The 21,797-nt window shown below is 34.6% G+C and overlaps 1 protein-coding gene across 1 annotated transcript; it reads left to right on the forward strand.

The window, feature by feature from the left end:
- The first annotated feature begins 7,115 nt into the window (after positions 1 to 7,115).
- LOC106758374 (protein LURP-one-related 15) lies at positions 7,116 to 8,214 on the forward strand. The gene is made up of 3 exons (XM_014641305.2): positions 7,116 to 7,322; positions 7,514 to 7,753; positions 8,032 to 8,214. Exons 1-3 carry the CDS (start codon positions 7,122 to 7,124, stop codon positions 8,212 to 8,214), a joined length of 624 nt encoding a protein of 207 aa, XP_014496791.1. The 5' UTR covers positions 7,116 to 7,121.
- The last annotated feature ends 13,583 nt before the right edge of the window (positions 8,215 to 21,797 follow it).

Raw genomic sequence — 21,797 nt, forward strand, 5'->3', positions numbered from 1 at the left:
TATTCAGGAAAACTATGGAAAAAACCATAACATGATAAGGCAAGGTCTGCGAAAACTGAATTTCGGGTTCGGGAGTCGGTTACGTGTAGGGAAGGTATTAGCACCCTACAATGCCTTCCCTAAGACAGTACCTTTAATTAAATACGCGAATAAAGATGTGGTTTGCAAAATGTTTAACTATCCCAAGAACAACGATATAAAGAAACAAATATTTTTTGGTTTTTTGGGCCCGACAAAGATTAACCTTGCTCCTACGTATTCTCAGTCATACTGAGAAATCAGGGTTACGTAGTTCTTTCAGAAAAATTGTTGTTTGAAGATGTTTTTAGTTTTTTGAAGATTTTATATTTTTTGGTATTTTTATATAAAGAGAGAAAAGGTTTTTAGCACAAGGCCTACGCGAGCGGTCGCACGTGTGCTAAACCTTTTAAAAATATTTTATTTTTCTTTATAAAGGAGAAGGAAAAGATTTTCAGCACAAGGCCTACGCGAGCGGTCGCACGTGTGCTTAAACCTTTTCAAAATATTTTTGATTTTTCTTTATAAAGGAGAAGAAAAAGATTTTCAGCACAAGGCCTACGCAAGCGGTCGCACGTGTGCTTAAACCTTTTCAAAATATTTTTGATTTTTATAAAGGAAAAAGGAAAAAATTTTCAGCACAAGGCCTACGCGAGCGGTCGCGCGTGTGCTTAAACCTTTTCAAAATATTTTTGATTTTTATAGAGGAAAAAGGAAAAGATTTTCAGCACAAGGCCTACGCGAGCGGTCGCACGTGTGCTTAAACCTTTTCAAAATATTTTTGATTTTTATAAAGGGAAAAAGGTCTTAGCGCGAGGCTGATGCGAATGATCGCACACACGCTTAAACCTTTAAAAATATAATTTGATATTTTTTATTTATTTATTTTTATTTTCTAATTTAGACAAACAAACCTAATAATAATAAAAAATAATAAAAAAACAACGTATGGGGTGGATTTGTCATGCAAAAGGGCTACATATAGTAAAAACTAAAAATCAAACAAGAAATAAAAACAAAAGAAAAGCCCAATAGAATAGGGGTGCAGAGATAACAAATTAAGGGTGTATCAGAAAATTCCTTAGCTCAGGCCCAAATGAACAAGAGGGGTGCGGCGATGCAGTTTGGGGGTGCATTCCGAATTAATGTGTTCTGGCCCAACTCTCTCTTTGTCTTGTTTGCAGGAAGGGAATGGTGGTATGAATAGAATTGCAGGTGACGGCTGGAAGAAAGAATGGGCCCAATAACCAGGCTAAAGCCCCTTTTTTTTTTTCTGCAGAAATGGAATGGGGGTACGAATTGGAATTGCATGTGGTGGCAGGCAAAGAGAGTACGGCCCAATAGTTGGGCCCAACCCTTGCTCCAAATCTGAAACACTAGGGGTTCGAATCGAATTCCCCCATTTCATCATCTGCTCCCAATACCAGAGACCTAGGTCTCTTCCTCTCTGCTCCAAAGAAAACAGAGACGATCACCCCCTCGTTCACGGCCACGACCAGCTTTCACCAGCGAAATTGTTCGTTGCCGCCTCCACCGGAACGACCACCACTCACCGCCTGACGCAGCACCGACCACGGATCGGAGTCTCCCCTTTTCTCTTCTCATGCGAGATTCTCCTGCTGGTGAAGAACGCCGCTACCGCAAGTCGTCGCGTCACCCTCCGCCACTGCAGGTGCTTGTTAGTATAGTGACCTAGACCGTCAACGTTGCTGGTGTGTCAACGCCGTTCTCTTCCACTACCCACGTCAACCACCACAACTCTAAACACCGGGAAGCATCACCGGCGACACCGTTGCCCGCACCTTCGATACTCACCGCTTCCTGAGTCGTCTCCGGTCACAGGATGATTCTTTCTTCCTCGCGTGCTAGAGGGAAATATAGTTCCTCTAAACTCTTGGCAGCGAATGTCCAGACTCACAACGTCGCCGCCCTTAGCAATTCTTCACGAGCAGCGAAACCCCTGATCCGTTATTCCTATACGCGAATCAGAGATAAAACCCCATCACACTCACTGTCGGCGATTATTACTCTTCTCCCTCTGTTTATGTGCTTTGATTGGGTACCGACAATGAAGATGGTGAGATTCGGGATTCTCCCTCTTCGTGCCTTTTTGGTGTATGCCGTTGGGATAAATGAAGAAGGTGACGAACTAGATTATGTTCGAGAATGGTTTAGGATGGCAATGGCTGATGGGTTGGAATTGAGTCGGTTCTTCACTGTTTTTTTTTTTCAAGTATTGAAGAAGATGAAAGGGAGAATCTGTCTGAGAGATGATTCTGTTGGATGATGTGTGTGGTTTTCTTTTTGGGTTTTTGCTGATCGAAAAAACAAAGATGAAGAAGAGCCTGTGGTTGTATGTGATGATTGACTGATGGATTCTGTTGGAGCTGAGGCGTGGTGTGAGTGTGTGGGTTATGGAAGATAGGTGTTTCTTCTGTTTTCCAGGTAATGAACCAGATGAAGATGATGATTGAGGATGGCAGTGAACGGTCAGGAGAATGTCGGTTGGGGGAATTGGTTTCGGAGAGGATGGTTTTCTCGAGTTGATGGGGGAGTCGTGTGTCTGTTGAGTGATGGAGAGAAAAGGAGTGTCTCCGTTGGGTGATCGTAGTGATGGTGAGGATGAAGTTGGTTGGAGCCTGGTGCCTGTGAGATTCCCAAAATCAAATCCCTGTGTAACCGTTTTTCTCACAATGCCCCCTTCCAAAACATGTCTCTGCCAACAAACTTTTTTCTTCTCTTTTTTTCTTTTTTCTTTTCCTTTCTTTTTTTTTCGTCTTCTTACTTCTTTTTCTTTCTTTTTTTCTTTCGTTTTTTTTTCTTTTTTTTTCTTTTTTTTTCTTTTTCTTTTTTTTAAAAAAAAAACAATATAGAAAAATGAAACAAAATCAAATAATAATAAGAGAAACTAAATCAAATATCAAATAGAAAAATAGAACAAAACAAAAATGAAAACAAAATTAAAAACAAGTCATGTTATTCAGCCACCCGGACGAAATTGGGTGTTGACAGCGGGTATTTTCTAAACGGGTACCCGACGGGTAGCGGGTCGGATAGCGGGTAGAATTTTATCCGGCAGGTCGGGTTGTGGGTAGGCACTATCCCTAGTTGTTATCCCTAGTTGCGGATAACGGGTAGAATTTTACCCGACCCGTTGCTATCCCTAGTTGAACCCCATCCCCAAGGGTTGACCTTGGCCTCGTGTAGAATGAGGCCCCTTATTTCTGGCCCATTTAATATAGGGTTTCTTTGAAGTCCCAGCCCCCAAAGCCACCAAAAAGTGGGTGGGGCCGGGTTAGGGTGGGGTTGGCCCTGAACCTGAAATTCTTCTTTCTCGCTCAACATTTGTTTGAGTAAAACATCTTTTTAGCTTCAGAGATGTGCTTCTCTTCGTAGGGCTCTTTTTGTAGAACTTTTTCTATTTAAATGATATAAGTTTGAAAACGATATTTTATAATTTATCAGATGATTCTTTATGAAAGATGTTGTTTATAAAGCTTTGTCGATCAGACAATATAATCTAGAAAACGGTATTATAAACTTCTTTTGGTCTAGAAAAGATGTTCCAAAATATTTTTTCTCTTAAATGTTATTTCTTTAAAACTACATTTCTTTCAAAGTGATTTTTCGTTTAATGTTTTTTATTAAACTTCAAAACTTAAGTTGCTAGATGAGTTTAGTCTCTAAACAATCTTGTTTTAACAACATATAATTGTGTGAATGTGTTTCGTGTCGTAATATTCATATTCATGGCTCTTCAATTACGTCGATACTGCAAATTAAATACAAATAATTATAACATGTTTTATAATATAACTTAAATTGCAATCAGACATAAAAATTACGTTAGGTGCAATTTTTTTTTTTCTATCTTCTTATGATCCTTTTACATAAAGAATAAACTTTCCATTCTCAACCAGCAAGGCTGCAGGAACACATTTATCAATCCAGAACAGGTCAAAAACAATGATAGGCAAGCACATAAAATTGCTAAATGCACATTTATACAGCATATTGTAACAACAAGACATTTGTCAACTCAATAAAGAACTACTTGTGCGAGCATAGAAAACATTTCAACCAACAGTAAAACAAGTAAGATAGGCAAGGCATGAACTATTCTCTCGTAATTAAAGTCAACCTAAGCATAGACATTCATCATACACCATTAAAATTTTAGCAAAGCTAACAAGCCAAACACACAAAATTCAAATGATACTCAGAACAAGGTTAAATTATTTGAATGGATCATATGACCATAATAAACTAGAAGTGACATCAGCACCCAAGCCTCAAGTAACTTCCTCACCAGTAGTTATTACTTACTTTCATAAACTTCAATAAAACTACACAATATGTTTTTATGTGGGCCACAACAAAGAAGTTGACCATCATATTCGAACACCACTATCTAAATTGCATTAACAACAACAGGTTTTGATATAAACACGTGGAGTTCAGCGGACAGTATCGTGGAGTTCAACAGACAATGCAGAAAATACAGAAATCGGTGGTAGATGATAATGTCTTCCATCGACAGTAGTGTATGGGAGGCAACGGTGCCAACAACGCGGGGAAGCGATGATGTAGATGGTGTGAACACCATGACTTGTAGGGGTGTGCATAAAGACAAACAATAGAGGTATATCGAATGAACGGAAAGAAGGATCAAATTAAGAATTAACACATACTATGATAGGTAATAAACCAACACTCAAAGTAAAGTCTTGTTACCATACATTTTCTTAACCCTGTCATAAATTTTGAACATAATTTCAATATTGTTCCAACTTACTTGTGTTATTTTTATTACAAAAATAATATTAACTTATTATGATCTTCTTTAATTAATCATAATAATTGTTTTTTTCATTATAAAAATGTAATGGTAATATTATCATTTTATTCCTAAAATTTTGCAGAATAAGTGATTCCATCTATACAAGTAAAAAATATTTTTTTTAACGAATTGAATTTTTCTTTTTAAGGTTGAACGACGATGAAAGAAAAAATGTTAGACAATTTTTCAAATTTTGCCAACTTTTCTAAGTAATTACTTCATCTTCTTCGTTGTACTTGAGAAGAAGGCACAGACGGAAGGCTTGCGGTTTTGACTACGTCAACAGTTTTGGTTTGTAGTGTGTTCATAACGATTTTAGACAAGGTTCCCTTTACTCACATTTTGTATCGTGAAAAATTCCTTTTCATTATATTGGATTATTATTTTAAGTATTTGATGGACGTATCTCATTAAAGTTAGTCTTTTATATTTTTATTATGTTGTTGAAATTGTAATTATGATTAATTGTAGAAATTTAAGCATAAACAATACATGAATGTTACATATTGATGGTTATGATTTTTTTTTAATAAAGTTGTAAAATTAATTAGTTTTATAACTGTACACATATCATTTAGTTTTGTATATCTCTAAAAATAAAATGTTTTATTTAGTTTTATAATTTTTAATTAAATTATTGAAGATAATTCAGTTAGCATGAGTAAATATTATGTGATTTAAATTATAAAAAAATGTTTATGATAATTTAAAATATAAGGATTAAGTATTTATTTTAATCTTCATGAGTGATCAAGTTTTTAGTTTTTTATTGTTTAAAATTTTAAAAATTAAGAAAATTAGAAAAATTATTGTCAAAGCTATATATTTATCTGCAAGATTAAATTATTTATAAGAATGAAAAATAAAGAATCGTTTAATTACAACCCAGGGAAAACCTTTCAAATTGTTTAAAACATATTGACTAAAATTAGTGTGTATGAGTAAATATTTTAAATAAATTAAAGTCAAGTGTCCAAATTATTTAAATCGTTTAAACCTATTCTAGTCCAACTTTAGAATGTGTTATATATATATATATATATATATATATATATATATATATATATATATATATATATGTTAAATTGATGTACTCTATTTTTCTTTTATATTCATGTATATATCATGCTGTTAACTTTAGTTTTTCTTTGAGAATTTAATACAAATAAGTAAAGTAATTATTCATGTTGAAATTTTAATATCTGATCCAACAAGTTCACATTTGTTTTTTAAAATGCGCATACTAAGTGTACCGTAGGACACGGCGGCACGTGACAAGTATCCAACGTCCGCCTAACATGTTTGGCACGAACGTGGCATCTCTTGTCGATAACATGTTAACCTTATCTGTACCAATCCAATTTTATTGGATGTCTTCGTAAGGATGTTCGTCCAACACGCTCAGCGTAAGCACGACGTCCTCCCACCGGTAACATGCTAACCTTATTTGTATCGTTCCAATGTGATATTCACAACAAGTATGACCATCATAGGTAGATCGCTCGGCAATGGTCAAAGGTTAGAACATTAGATCATGTAAAACGTGATTAAAGGTATTGGACTAGCGTTGGGCTGTGATTAAGATTTTGCTAATCACGGGCCATAGCAAAAACTATAAATAGAGGTCAAAGGTATGAGGTAGTTGATTCATATTTACTGCGCATTTATTGTTGCTCTCCATTTATTGACTAAACAGTGTACTGACTTGAACGTCGGACCGACCGGACGTATTGCAGAAGAGAACTCGAATACTCGACAGCATAGAATCTACGAGAAGGAGTTGGTAGGTGGAACCGGACGTCCTAGAAAACAAATTGTCTCGACTCCATAACCGAACGCTAAGTCTAACTTTAATTTTGATAGAATTTCAGTTTCAATTTAAACCATTTATTTTATTCCCTCAGAATCCATACTAAATTAACTGTGGCAGTGCATATTTGATTGTTTAGCCTTGTTAGCGATCACTTTTATTCAATAATTTATTCAGTAATGCTGCCAAAGTCTTTGACTTAGTCATATATATATACATTGCCAAAGTCTTGACTTAGTCATATATATATATATATAATTGAGGCGTATACATGTGGATAACATATTTTTTTTTGGGTCAGAACGATGGATTTCATATACTATTGTATTTGCAAGTGGAAAAGCTTCAACTGTTCTATTTTGCATAAGACATATTTTTTCTCTTTTATATATATAGGAAGATATACAACACACACATGAAGACACTTTGGTTCCATAAACACCTAATTCTCCAATGGCAGAGAAAATTTCAGTGATCAATCCTTCATACTGTGTTCCTCACTCTGTCAGTATACAAATTAATACTGAGAAAGGAATCGCTTACGGTGAAAAGGATAATCGTCTCTTCTATATTGGGGATACCTCTTTCTCACTTCGCGACCGTCGTGTCTTATACGATGATACACAAAAACCCATAGTCACTTTCTACAATAAGGTTTGGTTCTAACTGTAATCATTCTCAAGTTAATTACTTTTATTAATTTCATGTTTGCCCACCTGCAGAAGTAATCTAAGTTTAATTTTTAATCTAATCACTGAACTATAAACTAACTGTTAGATGACCTTTTGTTAGAGTAGTAAGTGTGTTGTGTTGTGTTGTTCTAATTCATAATTTCTCTTATACAGATTATGACCTTGCGTGAGCAATGTAAAGTTTTGAAGGGTGAAAGCAATGATTCATCTGATTTGCTATTTTGGGTGAAGGAAATCAAGAAATCGTCGACGATCCCTTCTGAGATTACTAAATTAAACGTGTTCCTCGCAGGCAACAAAGAAGAAAAGAAAAGTGACTTTAGAGTGATCATTTATGGAAGTAAACACTCATGCACTGTTTATGCTGGTGAATCTCCTACCATTATAGCCAAAGTATGACTACTTATATTAGATGCATGTTTTTTACGTTAAAAAATTTCTTTTAACAACTCTTTTTTGACAACTTTTTGACAACGCTATCAGTTTGTGATTGGTCTGTTTCAAATATTTTTTTAGAATAAATTCAAACAGACCAATAAAATGATGACATGTGTTCTGTGATCAAAAATTTTTTAAAAAAGAGTTGTTAAAATATCATTATCTTTTTTATAAACAGTGAAAGTTAAATATATTAGGCTAAAAATATATGCATATTTCTGTGTGTAATGTAGATGGAGAATAATGGTGGCTTCAATGTCTTGGTCTATCCCAACGTGGACTACGCATTCATAGTAGCACTGCTTATGATAGTCAAGGACGTGTATTATTCTAATGAGTCCAAAGATAGTGGAAAAAGTAACAGTGCTGCCATAAAAATGATTTCAACATCTTTATCGCTTGATTCAGACGACTAAAATAAATGTACGAGTGATAATAGAGTGATTACGCTTATATTCATTTGACATATGTTATAAAAATAAAATATTATAAAAAGGAAAAATTTTATATTTAAAAAAGAAAAAAATAATGTCGAATGAATATAAATTCGTGTTTATGTGTGAGAGTGTCATTTCGTTTAACTGGTTAACTGTTGTATAAGAAAATCAAAGTAAAAGTGAGCAAATAAATTTCAAGTACTCCTTAATATATTTATATAGATGTCTGTTGTTATGTTCTATACGACTATTTCTATTATCTTTTATTATATCAATCATAGCAGAGTTAACGATACCTTATATCTAGTAGATTATTATTAGCCTAATATATTTCAGTCGATTTCGGCTGGACAAGACCTTATCTTTTGTTAACAAAACCAACCACAAAATTTTGTAGATAAAAAATAATTATGGGTAGATAATTGAATATTGTCGGAAAAATAAAAAATTTAGAGTCATATCAATAAGGGTACGTACATTTGAATAATGACTAGACTTTATAATTGATTTCGAAATTTCGTGTAACTTTAATGTCAACAACACTTCTTCTCCTCCCTTAATACAAAAAGGATTTTTTAAGTCTGTGAATTTAACTCAGTTAAAAACCATGTTTAAAAAATGTGCAGCAATTTAGTAAATAAAATTAGTTATTAAAGTATGTTGTTAACAACCAAGATTTAAATAAATATAATTTTACATTTGTTATCTTTTTAACATATTTAAATTAGTATTTTTCAATCTTATAATTGTCACTAGACTTAAAATAGTAACTTACTATAATCGGAAACATTCACGTTTCCACTTTTAAACCCTAGAACCCTTCTTAATTTCCAACCTCTTCAGTCTAACAGCCAACTCGTATCTGGCGTTGCAGCAGTGAACTTGCTATATATCCGACGTTCCAACTGCAGAACCATGTACCAACTTTGATTTATGTAATTCGCAACAACAGTTTTTGTGGCAACAGAGTAGCAACCCAATTAGTCAAAACTCTAAGCTTGAGGTAGTGCAAATTATTGACTTTTATCCAGCAGTGGTCCTATTGGTTCAGTGATTGGATTTCCCAAGTAAGTCATTCAACAAGTTGGTCCTCTCCAAAAGCTAGTGTTTTACATCAGAATATAATGGTTCATTTTGTTGTAAAATATAAGAACTTATTATAAAAAGAAACATTAGTTTTAATAGTTGTTCAACAATTTTTATTTTCTTATTAACGTTAGTAAGTGTCCAGTTCTTTTGTCTCATTAAAATTCATAAGTACCAACTACCAGTTTTTATTACTCATTATTGTGGTAACAGTATTTGACCAAGTTTATACTCTCTACAAATAGAGAGCTTTTCCTACTGTTGAAAATGATATGGCTTAATTTCTCACACCAAGACGGAGTGAATTTGTGAAATGTAAAATCAGAGTCTTTTTTAAAAATCTTTTTCGTAAAGGGATGATCTTTCAAAAGTTTCTTAAATCGCAAGGAATAATATTTTTAAATGCAGCGGAATATAGTTGACTACGTAAAATATAAAGTCGACTTTGAAAGTAAAAGTGGAGGGATACATAATTCAAACGCAGGTTTTTATACTGGTTCGGCCAAACTGCCTGCATCCAGTGTCCTTCCAATAGCCGGAAGCAAATGCACTATAATGATCAGGGTTTTTACAACAAGGTTTCTATAGCGACCTCCACGTCAAAATATAAACCAAAATATAGGCATATACACACAAAGAACAAAAACAAGATATATCCCCTCTCCTATAGTCTTTAATCACTTTGAACAATCCTCAAAGTCCTAGAACGCAACACGTCCTCTTCCTGTAATCACAACAGGGCAACTACAATCTTCACAAGATTGAGAGAAAACGTTGATCACGTATCAGACACCTCAATGTGCAGGTTGATAATCAGTCTATGCACACACAGATTCTTGTTCTTCAAGCAACCCTCAAAGAATGATCACATCAGTCTTCTTGATGAGTTCTTGGAGCTTTAGCACTTTCTACAAGAGATCACAAATCTGAAAAGAATCAATTAACTCGTTAGAATCACTAAAGCCTCTGTAGAAATCAAATTCGCATCTATATATAGTTTTTCGCAAAACTGATGCTCCTAAGTCGACTTAGCTATTAATACAGTCGATTATATTCAGATAGTTATAACAATTAGCAATAGTCAAACGAACTTAATTGATTACGCATTTAATACAGTTGACTCGCAATTAATGCTTGATCAAAGATATAAAATATAGCCGTTATACATCACAGGCATTAACAGAAATTTCAAAACATAGCTAATTAAGTCAAGTAGCTTGCGCATGCAGTCGACTTTGTAACACTTCAATACAGTTTTGAAAAGCTTTCTTTCCAAAAATACTCACAGCACGCTTTGACAAAATTTGTGCAAAACCACGAGTTTTAATCGACTTGCTTCATAATGAAGTCGACTTAAAACTGTTGTTTGGCCACACAATATAAGTTCAACTAAAGTGCATGTGGTTCTTCTTTTCTAAATCATATGTCATGCATTCGCATATAAGATCTCATGTAAATCATAGTGAGTTTGCGTGTTTTTGACTAAAATATCACAAACATGTTCTCAAATCATCATACACATGAAAATAATGAACATGTAACACATATAACAATACATGTTGTCAATATATAATGTGTCATCATCAAAAACCAAAAGCTCTGAGATTGTAAGGTTTGTCTACACCAGTGCTCCCCTTATCAACAATCTCAACAATCTCTCCCTTTTTTGATGATGCACAACCATGATTAATGTCAACCATGTTTGTACAAAACACATCAGTTCATCAATCAAAAGTTCTTTTATCAATTTGTATCATAGTAGACACGAGCTTTGTATCAGAGCAGACAAATGTATATATTCTCATTTTTTATTCAAAGCAAAAAAAAACATATCATTTCAGAATTAGAACATATATCATTTCATATCATTTTAGAATCAGAACATTCCCCCAATGTATATCAGAGCAATCGATACCATTCAATACAATCAATACCATTCTCCCCCTTTGTGCGTTAGCAAAAAAGGTATGTATGATAATGATATACAATCAAACAGTTAATCAGAGATGCATCAATAAATCATATTAATCAAACAATAATGCTCCCCCTGTCACATATAATCATATACAAAAGATATAATCTCCCCTTTAAGTATAGGCATGTGAAATTATCTAACATATCATGTAATGCTCCTTGCCATTATGCATGTTTTACATTTAAAACCCAAATGCACAATGCAGATTTCGCAGAACATTTCAAAGCATGTGACAGTATGCTTTCTGGATTATTTTGGACTGTTCTGACTGTAAAATTATATGCAGGTTTGTTTCTGTAGTTGGGAATGTTGCAAAAACAGACATGTTCTTAAAAAAAAGGAGAATATGCCTCGGTTATGGCCATAACAGAGGTAGAAAATCTCCTATGGCATCAATTTAGGTCCCAACCGAGACATAAAGTCTGACGAAAGAAGAAAAAAAAAGACCCTACTACCTCGATTCAGGTCCAAACCGAGGCAGTAGAGGTGGATATACTGCTTAAGTTCAGAGGGAACCGAAGCATAAAGTCCTGCAAAAAAAATTTAAAAAGACATAATGCATCGGTTGACTATAAACCGAGGCGAAATCATCCACCTTTTTGCCTCGGTTCATAACCAAGACATCAAAGTCTAGACTTTTTGCCTCGTCTATATATGCCTCAGAAACCGTAAAGGCGAAAATAGTCATTTACCCTAACTGTAATACATTCACATGATAGTATAGGCGCAAAATATCCATATTTATTAGGTATGGATAGAGATGATAACAAATTATATACATTTTACACAAAATTCCAACGTATCACACACATTCTCATCACAATTACCCTTACCATTTTAGCATCTATGTATTTAAAAAATCCCTGCCTATTATTTTCTAATATGTCAATACTAAACGTAATATCTTGTTATATTTAAATCTAATTTACAGTGTCAAGACTTCATAGTTTCAGCATTCATTACAACAACATCAAGAATCACGAATATCCAGTATTAGTTAACAATTATTTCGTTGATTCTACTATTTGTTTCTATCTGTGTTTATTCCTAAATTACCATACAAACCTTATGCTTTCACTCATTTATTCTTATTCACTAGTGCATATGTCTCTTTATTTCTTCAAAATGCATAAGTAACAAAACTTATGCAATTTTCTTTACTTCTTACTTTCTAAACCAGTTTGGAAGATACAATTTTATTTAGATATTGATTAATTCACTTGACAAACACCTGCACACATAATATAAGACTTACTTTAACGGAACAACATATACTTATTAATATACATAACTTAAGTATACTATTTAGCAGTAAACTACATATAAGCACCAATCATGTAACCATACCATAAAAAATAGTGATTAAACCTTGGAACATAAACTCAACAACTAGGTACTATAATTATGCACTAGTATAAACTTTATACACATACAAAACTGTTTATAATAGAGATGGTCAAACAATTCATGGTTTTTCACAAAGTTAAAATCAATTTTGAAGCAAACAATTAACAAATTCGTTCTTCTAGCAATCACACATGGATATGGAAATAACCCCACTCTTAAAGTCTCGTCCAGTATATTATATTCATTGAATACATTACCCCTGTCCTTCTCACTACGAATTACTCAAGTTTTATAACCAGCCACAACATTTCAAAGATAAAATTCTCAGCATTAATTCTACCAAACAATAAACACATCATCTAGTTCTTATACTCCTTTCAAGCTAAACACATTGTGAATAAAAAAGAACATACCGAAACTGTGAAAAACCACTCACGAACCCAATAAGATGAAAAAATTAATTAAATTCATTCAATCAATTATAACTTGCTTAACATTTCATCATCATACAATTTGAAGTATTCAACAAAGGGATCGCAAATCACCCAACAATCAACAAGTTCTAGTGCATTTCGACAAACAAAAAATAAACAGCAATTCATACAATCATGCATTGCATTTCAACCTGGATTCAGTTCCTCTTTTCTATAATCTTTCACTCCATTGAACATTCTTCGTTCGCGACCCTCGACTCTCCCTTTTACTCTTTGGTTTTTCAAAGTGAGTTTGCTTGTTGCTTTACACTCTCCTCTCACCACCTTTAAATAGGTTTCCTCTAAACCCCCGAATAGAACACTCAAAACCCTAAGGTTATCCTCGCGCCACCCTCGGGTTCCCTCTCCCTCATCCTTGTGCCACCAAACCAAAACATTACCCTCCTTTATTGCCATTCACTCCCCCTTCCTCTATTTCACCTTCGAGCATTGACAAACAAAGACACAACTCTACGACTACACTAAGTCAATATTTTGTTTTAACGTCATTTAAAAACCATTTAAGCTATTCTATTTCACATATAACACAAATTACACATTTATAGTACAAACAATTAATTATTCATACCACATACAACTTCTACACAAGACCTTTATCCCACTACAACAAGTTCTGACTAATTAATCACATGGTACTTGTATAAAATATTTATAAACAAATAATATTCCAATATAAATCATACATTAATGATGGTTACTTCTAGGGTCTTACAGAAGCTCTAACCCATTTTCATGTTAATGCAATTTGGTTTCTTCTACTTTCTTTCTTTTATTTTGTTCCAATTTCAAATTTAAGTGTTATAACTTTGGATCATCCCTGCCATTCTTCAGCGTGAAATTTCCTTTACTGCAAAGTTTCTTTACTTGAGTACACCTCCCAGGTTCGACAACCTGTATGCTCTGGATACCACTATTGGGGTGTAAGCGTAGCAATGAATGACAGAGAGAGAGTTTGAGTAACAGAAGAAATATGCAGAGTCTACAGAAAACGAACAATTTTCTCATTGAAGTCAGCAGTATATAAGTACAAGATGTAAATTGTCAAATGATTCTAGATTTACATTCCTAACACGTAAGGCCTCGAGCTCAACGTCGTGTGTCCGGTGTTGCTTATCCTATTGTTGTATAAGCAGTTACATTTGTTGGTAGAGGGTGGACACCTGGTTGACCTCCATCTCTTATGAGAGTTGTGTAGAGTTTCTAGTGGTGACCATGGAGAGGTGAGGCCGAGAAACGTTTTATCGAGGCCTGACGGTGCGTGCCAATGTCCTTACCCGAACCTTGAATGTGAACTTTGCGGACAGATAACGAGATCCTAAGGATGGTTTGACCATTCATTCTTAAGTCAATAAGAGAATTAAAATCTATAAGTGAGTGTGAGTGTCATGAAGTGCATATTCCCTAGAAAATATTAGCAGTGTTTATAGGATCAACATGGGTCGTGTTAGGATTTAATATATGTTAAGATTTAATATCTTGTTAGGATTTAATATATATGTTAAGATTTAATATCTTGTTAGGTTTTAAGATCTTGTTTGTTATTATTTTTGTTTGTTATTATTCTGTGTATATTGCTGATAGATTAGATAGATTTATAACTAATTCTGTTATAATCTTGATGTATAAATATTTGAATCTGCATGATGCAGAAGTGAGATAATACACAGACTATTTTTGGCTTTCTTGTTTTTCTTCTCTATATTGCAATCTCAACACTTGGTTTGAATGATGATTCTCATTATTTAACACGTGGACTTATGTTCCTATTAGAATAATACTTATTGGGAGAGTATTATAACATTATAATATATAGTAATAGAATGATAAAAAACAACCAATATATCAAACCACCAAGATTTAGTTATAATATATGAATATAGTCCAAATATGCCTAGATTAGACTACTCTTTATTGAAGAAAGTTAATGAATCTTATTTGGTCACACTCTTTATGTTGGGTTATTGGGCTCCCTTCCTATGTGGAGAATAGGCCCAAATAGTGTGGTCCATTATGTCTCATTAGGTCAAAATGAGATGGGTCAGATTAGTAGAGCACAAGAGAGTCATTTGAAGATAGGCAAAAGCCAAGTGAGAGAAAAAGAAAGAGAGAAAGCCATTCCCGCATAACCCTAAACCTGCGTTGGTGTTTTCGTCGCTGTGAAGTCGTTAACCGTTGGATCGAGCTGATGTTTGGACAGTAGGTTCCAAACATATGGTTCTTCATTTTGACCGTTCGGATCGTCAATCGGAGGTCTAGTTTGGGAGAAATCGGTCCCGCACCAGCAGCCCTTTTTTGGAGGATTTTCATCTTCTTTGTTCTCATTTGTAAGCATTTGTGCTTAGTTAATTTGGCTTATTGAAAATACCATTTGGTATTATTATTGGAGACTCTTCTGTACCCTATTATTGATCATAGTGGATTTTTTCTTTGGTCTGGACGACTCGTGGTTTTTACCCTTGCATTGAGGGGTTTTCCACGTTAAAAATTGTTGGTGTCTCTTTGTGCTTTGGATTCTATTTTTGTTCTATTTGTTTGGTGCTCCTCGGAGATTCTCGCAAGAAGGGAGATTGAAGTTCCGCTGCATTATTACTCCTTGATAAATTGTTATTTATTTTGGCCCTTTCCCATCAGAGTGGCATCAGAGCTCTTTGGTTAAGGGACAGTTTAATTTGCGTGAATGATGGAGGCACATACAAAATTGATTCCGTTGAATGGAGAAAATTATCATTTATGGAAAGGCAAGATGAAGGACTTGCTATTTGTGAAAAATTTGCATCTTCCTGTTTTTGCTTCCAATAAGGTGGAATCCAAGTCAGATGAAGAATGAGATTTTGAACATCAACAGGTATGTGGATTTATCAGGCAGTTTGTAGATGATAATGTTTATAATTTTGTTGCTAATGAGACACATGCGAGAAGCCTATGGGATAAACTTGAGTCCTTGTATGCCTCTAAGTCAGGGACTAATAAATTATACTTGCTGAAAAAAATTTTGGAGTTGAAGTACAAGCAAGGAACTGTTTCAAATCACTTGAGCGAATTTCAAGGACGCTATGATCAATTAGCTGGAGTGGGTATAAAATTTGATGATGTTGGGCTTATTCTTATTAAACTCTTTACCGGATTCGTGGGAGACATTTCAGGTTTCCATGATAAGTGCTACCCCTAATGGTGATATTTCTTTGCAAATGGCAAAGAGTGGTTCTCTTAATGAGGAGATGAGAAGGAAGACACAGAGTACTTCATCTCATTCAGAAGTGCTTATTACAGAGAATAGGGGGAGAAGCCAGAAGAAAGAACAAAACAATGGTAGAGATAAAAGCAGGAGCAAGTCCAGATCTCAATACAAGAATGTGGAGTGTCACTATTGTCACAAAACAGGGCATATAAAGAAGAATTGTTTTTTGTGGAAGAAAGAGAACAAAGACAAAAAGGGTAAGCAAAGAGAAAGAGATAATGATAATGATGATGGTGATCGTGTTACTACTACTACATGTGGTGACCTTATTTGTCTTCGTGATTATGGCACTATTAATCTTGTATCTGATGAGAGCATGTGGATAATTGATAGTGGTGCTACACTACATGTTACATCCAAGAAGGAGTTCTTCACATCTTATAAGCCTGGTGATTTTGGAGTATTGAAGATGGGTAATGATGGGGTGTCTAAGGTTATTGGTGTTGGTGATGTTCACTTGTAAACCAACATGGGGATGCAGTTGCTGGTTAGAGGAGTTAAACATGCTCCAGATGTTCGCTTTAACTTGGTTTCTGTGCAGGTACTTGATGATGGTGGATTTGATAACCACTTTGGTTCTGAAAAGTGGAAGCTCACCAAAGGTAACTTGATTGTGGCTAAAGGGGAGAAAAGCTCTATGCTTTACTGGACAAAAGCTTTGGTCGCTAAAGACAGTATGAATGTCGTGTATATGGAGTTATCTTTGTGGCATAGAAGGCTTGGGCACATCAGTGAAAAGGGGCTTAACTGCTTAGCTAAAATGGATGTTCTCTCAGGATTGAAGAATGTAGAGTTGGAGAAATGTTCTCACTGCATGGCTGGTAAACAAACTAGAGTATCCTTCAAGAAGCATCCTCCGCCCAGGAAGTCAGAGTTGCTTGAATTAGTGCATTCATGATGTTTGTGGCCTGTTGAAGGTAAAGTCTTTTAGTGGTGCACTTTACTTTGTTACTTTTATTGATGATTGTTCCAGGAAGCTGTGGGTTTATGCACTACAAAGAAAGGACCAAGTGTTGGAAAAGTTTAAAGAATTTCATGCTTTGGTTGAGAGGCAGTCAGGCAAGAAGTTGAAGCGCATTCATACTGACAATGGTGGTGAGTATTGTGGACCATTTGATGCTTATTGTAGACAATATGGTATTGAACATGAGAAGACTCCTCCCAGAACTCCTCAGCTGAATGGTTTAGCGGAGAGGATGAACAGGACATTGATTGAAAGAGTTAGGTGTATGCTTTCTGAAGCAAAATTGCCTAAGCATTTCTGGGATGAGGCATTGTTTACAGCAGTGCATGTTATTAATCTAAGTCCTGCAGTTGCTTTGAACTCTGAGATGCCAAACAAGATTTGGTTTGGCAAGAATGTTACTTATGATCACTTGCGTGTCTTCGATTGTAAAGCATTTGTTCATGTTCCGAAGGATGAAAGATCCAAGTTGGATGTGAAGACAAGGCAATGCATCTTCATTGGTTTTGGTCAGGATGAATTTGGCTACAAGTTGTATGACCCCATTGAAAAGAAAGTTGTTAGAAGCCGTGATGTGCAATTCATGGAAGATCAAACTATTGAAGATATTGATAAGGTGGAGAAGTCTACTCCTAAGGAAGACAGTAATGTGACTGATGTTGATCCAATTCGGTTGTCTATTAATGATTTCTATATTGATGTTCATGATGATGAACAACATGGTGATATTGATAATCAGCAGGTTGGAGATAACTTGAATGTTCCTATTGATAATGTTAATGAAGAGGAACATGATGAGAGTCTTGGTGATGTACTTGAGCTACCTGAAGCTCAACCCAGAAGATCTGACAGGCCAAAACAACCTTCTAAGAAGTACTCTACCGATGAGTATGTGATGTTGACTGATGAGGGAGAACCTGAATGTTATGAGGAGGCCGTTGAAAGTGAAGAAAAGCAAAAGTGGTTGGATGCAATGCAGGATGAGATGAAATCTCTGCATGATAATCACACTTATGACTTGGTGAAGTTGCCTAAGGGTAAGAGAGCCTTAGAGAACAGGTGGATCTTCAGGGTGAAGTAAGAGAGTAATTCTACATCTACCAGATATAAAGCCAGATTAGTGGTGAAAGGCTTCAGACAAAGAAAGGGTGTTGACTTCAATGAGATTTTCTCACCTATGGTGAGGATGACATCTATCCGAACCGTGTTAAGTTTAGCTGCTACTCTTGATTTGGAGGTTGAGCAGATGGATGTGAAGACAACCTTCCTTCATGGTGATTTGGAGGAAGAGATTTACATGAAGCAACCAGATGGTTTTCTTGTTACAAGCAAGGAAGACTATGTGTGTAGGCTACGAAAAAGCCTATATGGTTTGAAGCAAGATCCGAGGCAATGGTATAAGAAGATTGAGTCTGTTATGTGTGAGCAAGGCTACAAGAAGACTACTTCTGACCATTATGTTTTTGTCAGGAAATTTTCTGAGAATGATTTCATTATATTGTTGCTATATGTTGATGACATGCTTATTGTTGGAAAAGATGTTTCTAAATTTGACAGGTTGAAGAAGCAACTGGGCGAGTCATTTACCATGAAAGACATGGGAGCTGCTAAGAAGATTCTTGGTATAAGTATCACTCGTGATAGAAAAGAGAAGAAACTTTGGCTATCACAGGAGCAATACATTCAGAAGGTGCTACTCATTTTAAGTTGAGTGTTAAACATAGTCCTTCAAATGAAGTTGAGAAGATAGCTATGAGCAAAGTTCCTTATGCTTCTGCGGTGGGTAGTTTGATGTATGCAGTGGTATGTACAATGCCTGATATTGCACACGCTGTTGTTCAGTTAGCAGATTTCTGTCAAATCTAAGTAGAGAGCATTGGAATGCTGTGAAATGGATTTTGAAGTATCTTTGTGGTACTAGTGGTTTGAGGCTTTGTTTTGGAGGTGATAATCCTACTTTGGTGAGTTACTCAGATTCAGATATGGCTGGAGAGACATTGATTCCAGAAAGTCCACTTCAGGCTATTTGATTCAGTTTGTAGGGGGAGCCTTGGCTTGGCAATCAAAGTTGCAAAAGTGTGTGGCGTTGTCTACTACTGAGGCGGAATTCATTGCACTTACTGAAGCATGCAAGGAGTTGTTATGGGTGAAGAAATTCTTGCAGGAGCTTGGTTTTGTGCAAGATAAATACTTGTTGTATTGTGACAGTAAAAATGCTATTCATCATGGTAAGAATCCAACTTTTCATTCTAATCCAAACATATTGATGTGAGGTATCATTGGATATGTGATGTTTTGGATGCTAAGTTGGTGGAACTAGCTAAAGTTCATACAGATGATAATGGTGTTGATATGATGACCAAGGCATTGCCAAGAGGAAAGTTTGAAGTTTGTTGTGAGATCGCCGGTTTGGCGGATATCTCCACATAGTCGTGAGGGGGAGATTTGTTGGGTTATTGGGCTTCCTTTCTATGTGGAGAATAGGCCCAAATAGTGTGGTCAATTATGTCTCATTAGGTCAAAATGAGATGGGTCAGATTAGTAGAGCACAAGAGAGTCATTTGAAGAGAGGAAAAAGCCAAGTGAGAGAAAAAGAAAGAGAGAAAGCCATTCCCGCATAACCCTAAACCTGCACTGGTGTTTTCGTTGCTGTGAAGTCGTTAACCGTTGGATCGAGCTGATGTTTGGACAGAAGGTTCTAGACATATGGTTCTTCATTCTGACCGTTCGGATCGTCAATCGGAGGTCTAGTTTGGGAGAAATTGGTTCCGCACCAGCAGCCCTGTTTTGGAGGATTTTCATTTTCTTTGTTCTCATTTGTAAGCATTTGTGCTTAGTTAATTTGGCTTATTGAAAATACCATTTGGTATTATTATTGGAAACTCTTTTGTACCCCATTATTGATCATAGTGGATTTTTTCTTTGGTCTGGACGACTCGTGGTTTTTACCCTTGTATTGAGGGATTTTCCACGTTAAAAATTGTTGGTGTCTCTTTGTGCTTTGGATTCTATTTTTGTTCTATTTGTTTGGTGCTCCTCGCAGACTCTCGTAAGAAGAGGGATTGAATTTCCGCTACATTATTACTCTTTGATAAGTTGTTATTTGTTTTGGCCCTTTCCCATCACTTTAATATGTCTATTGGACTAAATATGAACAACTTCAATTTTATTTCTGTGAATTGAGGTGGAGAGACTGGAAATAGCAATAGTTGGAACAAAAGAAATTACGGGAAAAAAAATGTCATTAACGTCATTGAATTTTCGTCTGTTGAACCACAATGCAAAAGAACCAAAAAACGCGGTAGACATTTCAACAATTTTTGCCAATTTTTCTAATTACTTTATATTCATTGTATTTGCGAAGAAGTAACAAATGGAATACAACAGTTTTGGTTTGTAGTGTGTTGATATCGATTTTAGACAACGTTCTCTTTTCCCGTTTTGTCTGCTGAAAATTTCTCTTCTATTATATTGGATTCTTAAGTAATTGATGAATGTATCACATTAAAGTTGGTCTTCTGTATCATTATTATATTAATTTTGAAAATTCAAAGGCAAATACATGAATGTCTTAATTAAATTGATGTTGATGGTTATAAAAATTTTGGAAGATAATTTCAAAATTAAATTAGTTTTATAAGTTTAAGTATATGATATAGTTTTGCATCCATAAAAATAAAATCTTTTGTTTAGTTTTATAACTTATAATTAGATGAGTTAAGATAATTTATTTAAAATGAATAAATATATGTACCTTAAATTGTAAAAAAAATGTTTAGAATAATTTAAAATATAAGGATTAGTTAACTATTTTAATCTTCGTGAGTGCCTAACTTTTCGGCCATTCGATAGCCAAAGTTATATATATATATATATATATATATATATATATATATATATATATATATATATATATATATATATATATATATATATATATATATATATGCAAGAACAAATTATAAGATTGAAATATTAGCAAACTGGATGAAATTTTAATACAACCCAAGGAAAACCTTTCAATCGTTTAAAATAAGTATATTTTAAATAATTTAAATAACAGTGTCTAGATTATTTAAATGGTTTTAAAACTATATATTATAGTTAAACTTTAGAGTGGCTACTATATATTTAATTGATGTATATGTCATGTTAACTTTAGTTTTTATTTAAGCATCATACGAATAATTAAAATATATTTTAATTATTTTAATATTATATTTTAAATATCTGATTAAAAAGGTGATTTCATTTCTTAAAATGCAAATATTAAATCTAACTTTAATTTTGTTGAACCATTTATTCTGTTCTCTCCAAATGCACTTAATTGTGGTAATGCATATTTGATTGTTGCGTCTTGTTTGTGACCGCTTTCATTCATCAATGCTGTCAAAATGACCGCTTTCATTCATCAATGCTGTCAAAATCTTGACTTAGTCGTGCGTGACCGCTTTCATT

The sequence above is a fragment of the Vigna radiata genome, chromosome 4, assembly GCF_000741045.1.
Source record: "Vigna radiata var. radiata cultivar VC1973A chromosome 4, Vradiata_ver6, whole genome shotgun sequence".
Classification (NCBI taxonomy): Eukaryota; Viridiplantae; Streptophyta; class Magnoliopsida; order Fabales; family Fabaceae; genus Vigna; species Vigna radiata.

Bases quoted from the DNA above. Each gene is read 5' to 3' on its own strand.
- LOC106758374 (XM_014641305.2), top strand. From the start codon at position 7,122: ATGGCAGAGAAAATTTCAGTGATCAATCCTTCATACTGTGTTCCTCAC. The intron at 7,323-7,513 runs GTTTGGTTCTAA...TCTCTTATACAG, and splicing joins TAGTCACTTTCTACAATAAG to ATTATGACCTTGCGTGAGCA. The intron at 7,754-8,031 runs GTATGACTACTT...TGTGTAATGTAG, and splicing joins CTCCTACCATTATAGCCAAA to ATGGAGAATAATGGTGGCTT.